This window comes from Mustelus asterias, unplaced genomic scaffold (assembly GCF_964213995.1).
Source record: "Mustelus asterias unplaced genomic scaffold, sMusAst1.hap1.1 HAP1_SCAFFOLD_43, whole genome shotgun sequence".
Lineage (NCBI taxonomy): Eukaryota > Metazoa > Chordata > Chondrichthyes > Carcharhiniformes > Triakidae > Mustelus > Mustelus asterias.
In genome coordinates, this window is record NW_027590120.1 from 6,286 (window position 1) to 11,237 (window position 4,952).

The following is a 4,952-nucleotide window of genomic DNA, read 5'->3' on the forward strand; positions in this document are numbered from 1 at the left end:
AGGGTGCAGAGGAGATTTACAAGGATGTTGCCTGGATTGGGGGGCATGCCTTATGAGGATAGGTTGAGGGAGCTTGGTCTCTTCTCCCTGGAGAGACGAAGGATGAGAGGTGACCTGATGTTGAGGGGTCTGGATAGGGTGGACTCTCAGAGGCTATTTCCAAGGGCTGAAATGGTTGCTACGAGAGGACACAGGTTTAAGGTGCTGGGGGGTAGGTACAGGGGGGATGTCAGGGGTAAGTTTTTCACTCAGAGGGTGGTGGGTGAGTGGAATCGGCTGACGTCGGTGGTGGTGGAGGCAAACTCGTTGGGGTCTTTTAAGAGACTTCTGGATGAGTACATGGGATTTAATGGGATTGAGGGCTATAGATAGGCCTAGAGGTGGGGATGTGATCGGCGCAACTTGTGGGCCGAAGGGCCTGTTTGTGCTGTGGCTTTCTATGTTCTATATGTTCTATGAGTAGGGAAGTCTTGCTGCAACTGTACAAGGTACTGGCGAGACCATATCTGGAGGACTGTGAGCAGTTTTGGTCTCCTTATTTAAGGAAAAATATTATTTCATTGGAGGCAGTTTACAGTAGATTCACTTGGATTATCCCCGTTATGGAGGGATTGTTTTATGAGGAAAGGTTAAACAGGTTGGGCCTCTCCTCATTGGAATTTAGAAGAATGAGGGGTGATCTCATTGAAGCATATTGGATTCTTAAGGGACTTGACAAGGTAAATGCTGAGTGGATGTTTCCTCTCATGGGAGAGTCTGGGACCAGAGGGCACAGTCTCAGAATAAAAGGTGCCAATTTAAGACTGAGATCAGGAGCAATTTCTTCTCTCAGAGGGTTGAGAGTCTTTGCAACTCCTTGCCACAGAGAGCTGTGGGGGCAAAGCCCTTGTGTATATTTTTGAACAGTAAGGAAATCAAGGGTTACGGGAAAAGGGCAAGAAAGTGGACATGAGGAATGTCAGATCAGCCATGATCCTATTGAATGGGTGACATTCAATCCCTTCCCTGCAGGACATCAGTGAATCACTTGGGTTTTTATGACACTCCAGAATTTTCATGGTCACTTTTTCCTGGTGCCGGCCCCACAAATGACCAGATTCATTCAGCTCAATTTCACAACCTGCCTTTGTGTTTTTGTGGGTTCTCTCTCACTTTTTTTTCTTTTAAATTCAGTGTCACAGAGTTTTAGAAGAGGAGGATTTGCAGTCAGGAATCTTCGAACAAACATCACATCAGGATCTGACGGAGCTGCCCAGTTAACGGTAACTTGATTATCATTCGGATTTTAAACATTGAAGGAAAAAGCATTGTTCACAGTAGATGAAACTGTTCTCTGCGTGGACGAGGCTTCAGTTGATCATCTGGCCTCAGGAGCTACAAATATAAACATCCTGGGGAGGAACCATGGAAGAGTGAGGACAGTGATGAGGGATTCAGTTACCTGTCTGAGCTGGAAGCTCATTGTGCACCGGGGAGAGGCCGTTCACCGGCTCTGTGTATTGGACTGATTTCACTCCATCAGCCAACCTGTTGGCTCACTGACATATTCACACTGGGGGGAGATTGTTCAAATGCTCCAGAGATGGAAAGGGATTCATTCAGTCATCCCACCATATGACACACAAACGTGTTCACGCTTGAGTGATTTTGTTAATTACCCAGATTACGAGAAGAGCTGTAAAAGTTCCAGGGAAGTGATATCCTATCAATGTGTCCACACTGACGAGAGACTGTTCAGGTGCTCTCACTTTGGGATTGAGTTCAGGCGATTATCTCACCTCACAGTGCGCCAGCAAATTCACACTAGGGAGAGGTTATTCCTCTGCTCTGACTCAAGTTGAAAAAAATTACAAGTAAATCACTATTTGCTACAGACCAAAGAAAGATACTTTATTAGAAGAGTAAGGGTCACAAGGTAAAACAAGCCAAGTTCCAGAATATTAAACATCCAGTCCAGTTATAGAGATTATAAACATCAACAGAAACAAACCCAAACTATCAGAATGAACAGAGTTCAGTCTTGGATGTCATTAACAGCAGCAACAACAGCAGAATCCAAGCCCAGTAATCACTGCTGAACTCGCCGGTGTGTCAGCTGATTGGATGATCGATTGTATCTTTCTCACATGTGGAGCAGGAGTCTGGTCTCTCCCCAGTCTGAACTCGCTGGTGTGTGTCTTGGAGGTGATGGTTTTCCCAGGCACCGGCTGCTCTTATCTTTCCAGTGGGTGGAGTTATGGGTTTGGGAGATTCTTTCAAAATTCAAATTCAGTTGCAGATCTATGAAGTTCATCTCTTCTACCCTCTCCTCCCATAGAAGCCAGAGTCTTGTGTAAGCCCCGACTGGGTGGCAGGTTCCCTTCCCTAAAGGACATTAGTGAACCAGTTGGGTTTTTATGAGAAACCAGCAGTTTTCAGGGTCACTTTTTCCGAGCGCTGGCCCCACAAATTACAAGATTAATTTAGCTCAATTTCACAACCTGCCTTTGTGTTTTTCTGGGTTCTCTTTTACATTTCCTTGATTCTGTCTTAAATTCATTTTACAGAATATTTGAAATGTTCACGATCAGGAAAGTCAAACCAAACATCACATCAAAATCTGACAGAGTCACTCGATTCATCAGGACTTGAATATCATCAGCCTTTGAACATGGAAGCAAAAAGCACTGTTCACACCAGGGAGAAACCGTGGAAATGTGTGGACTGTGGGAAGGGATTCAGATCCCCATCTGAGCTGGAAATTCATCGACGCAGACACACCGGGGAGAGGCCGTTCATTTGTTCCGTATGTGGGAAGAGATTCGCTCAGTTCATCTGCCTTCAGCTGCATGAGCGACTCCACACCGGGGAGAGGCCGTTCACCTGCTCGGTGTGTGGAAACGGATTCACTCGCTCATCCCACCTGCTGAAACACCAGCAAGTTCACACTGACAAGAGAGAGTTTCAATGCTCCAATTGTGAGAAGAGCTTTAAAAGCCCACACGGACTGAGGGAACACCAGCGCATTCACACCGAGTACACACTGTTCAGCTGCTCTAAGTGTGGGAAGAGTTTCAGGACAGCAACCCACCTTCAGACACACCAACGAGTTCACACTGACAAGAGACCTTTCAAATGTCCAGAGTGTGGGAAGTGCTTTAAAAGTTCTGGTGAACTGATGTCCCATCAGCGAGTTCACACTGAGGAGAGACCGTTCAAGTGCTCTCACTGTGGGACTGGGTTCAGGCGATCATCTCATCTCACTGTACATCAGCGAGTTCACACTGGGGAGAAGCCATTCATCTGCTCCAAGTGTGGGAGGGGATTCGCTCAGTCCTCCAACCTGCTGACGCACCAACAAATTCACACTGAGGTGAGGCCGTTCACCTGCTCCGAGTGTGGAAAGGGATTTGCACGATCATCCCACCTGCTGACACACCAGCGCATTCACACTGGGGAGAGGCCGTTCACCTGCTCCGAGTGCGGGAAGAGATTTACCGAATCATCCAATCTGGTGAAACACCAGCGAGTTCACAGATGACGGCTCTGCTCTGATTCTGCTGTTGTTAATCAGATTCAGGACTGAACCCTATTCATCATGACATTGGGGGAGTGTTGATGATGTTGCTGCAAAGTACAGTAACTGGGCTGGAGTCGACAGAATTTGCATTCATATAGCACCTTTCACAACCTCAGGACATCTCTGTGCGCAGTCAGCCTCCACAAGCAGCAATGTGATGAGGGGCAGTGACCTGTTTGCAGTGAGATTGGGTGAGGGGTAATATTGGTTTCAGCGGGGTAAACCACATCAACAATGTGATAATGAGCAGTGTTCTGTTTTTAGGGAGATTGGGTGAGGGGTAATATTGGTTTCAGCAGGGTGAGCTCCCTCCTCTCCTTCCAAATAGAAGCCGTGTGATCTTTCACCTCGGAGAGCAGACGGGACCCTCGGGTTAACATCCTCATAGCAGTGAAGTGAAGAACCTTCATTCTGAGACTATTGAAGAATCAGCACTTAATCAATAGATGTACTTGTCAGACTGGTAATATAACCTGTAACACAAAGTCTGTAATGTTTTATTATAATAAATAATATGATTTTAAGTACACTGGTCATAAATCATGAGAACTGTCAAATTATGTTTTCCAGCCAATCTAGAAAGATAAGGTCGAGCTCACAAAACATTTATGGCTTTGACAAGTTACATTAAGTTGGGAATAAATGGGACCTGACCCAAGCTGCCTCATTTATTCAGTAGACCTTTGTACTCAGACATCAGGAGATGCTAGTAGGTGTCAGGGGCCAATCAGACAATTAAGTTAATCAATTATCATTCAACACTGAGGCTAATTTGAGTTAAGTAAATGTGAGTTGAAGGGGTTAAAATAAAGGTTTTGAGTCGCCAATCTGTTAACATGTCCTTGTCTGATAATCATTTCATGTCTTTGGCCTGATCGACCGAGGAAAGTTGTGAGAAGTCTGTTTCATTGTTAAAGATGAGCTTTCTCCTCCTCCTCTCCATCACTGTTAATTCAAACTTTGCTTTTTATCTTTCTAACTTGTTACCTTTTTACCTTCTTAATGGTTAATAAATCTTCTGAATTTACCAATTAGAATGTTCATTCTGGCCAGATAGTTAAATATTGTAGATTTAATTTAAAATTGGGGATTTATTGCAAACAACTTCTACCTGATAAATCAACTTCAAAGTATAAATGCTGCCTGGATTTGGTGTCTTGGTGTAAATGGTCCCTGGATTTGGTTTCTCAGTCCATGTGGGCCCCGCACTGCTTTCAACCCAACTGTCTGTCTCAGATCTTTCATTGATTTCAATTGAATGGAAACTGGGAGTTGGGACCTGTCAACATTTGAAATATATTTACAAATGTTTGGAGGGTTTCTTACAGTTGGGACCTTTCTCTGTTCTGTCCACTCAAGATGTTGGGTAACAGACTTTCTCCTGTGAATATCC

General features: G+C 44.8%; 1 protein-coding gene across 1 annotated transcript; it reads left to right on the forward strand.

Annotated features, from left to right (window-relative positions):
• The first annotated feature begins 906 nt into the window (after window positions 1-906).
• LOC144482850 (uncharacterized) lies at window positions 907-4,096 on the forward strand. Its single transcript, XM_078201694.1, has 2 exons — window positions 907-1,262; window positions 2,547-4,096. The coding sequence occupies exon 2, from the start codon at window positions 2,651-2,653 to the stop codon at window positions 3,518-3,520; it is 870 nt and encodes a 289-aa protein (XP_078057820.1). The 5' UTR covers window positions 907-1,262; window positions 2,547-2,650; the 3' UTR covers window positions 3,521-4,096.
• The last annotated feature ends 856 nt before the right edge of the window (window positions 4,097-4,952 follow it).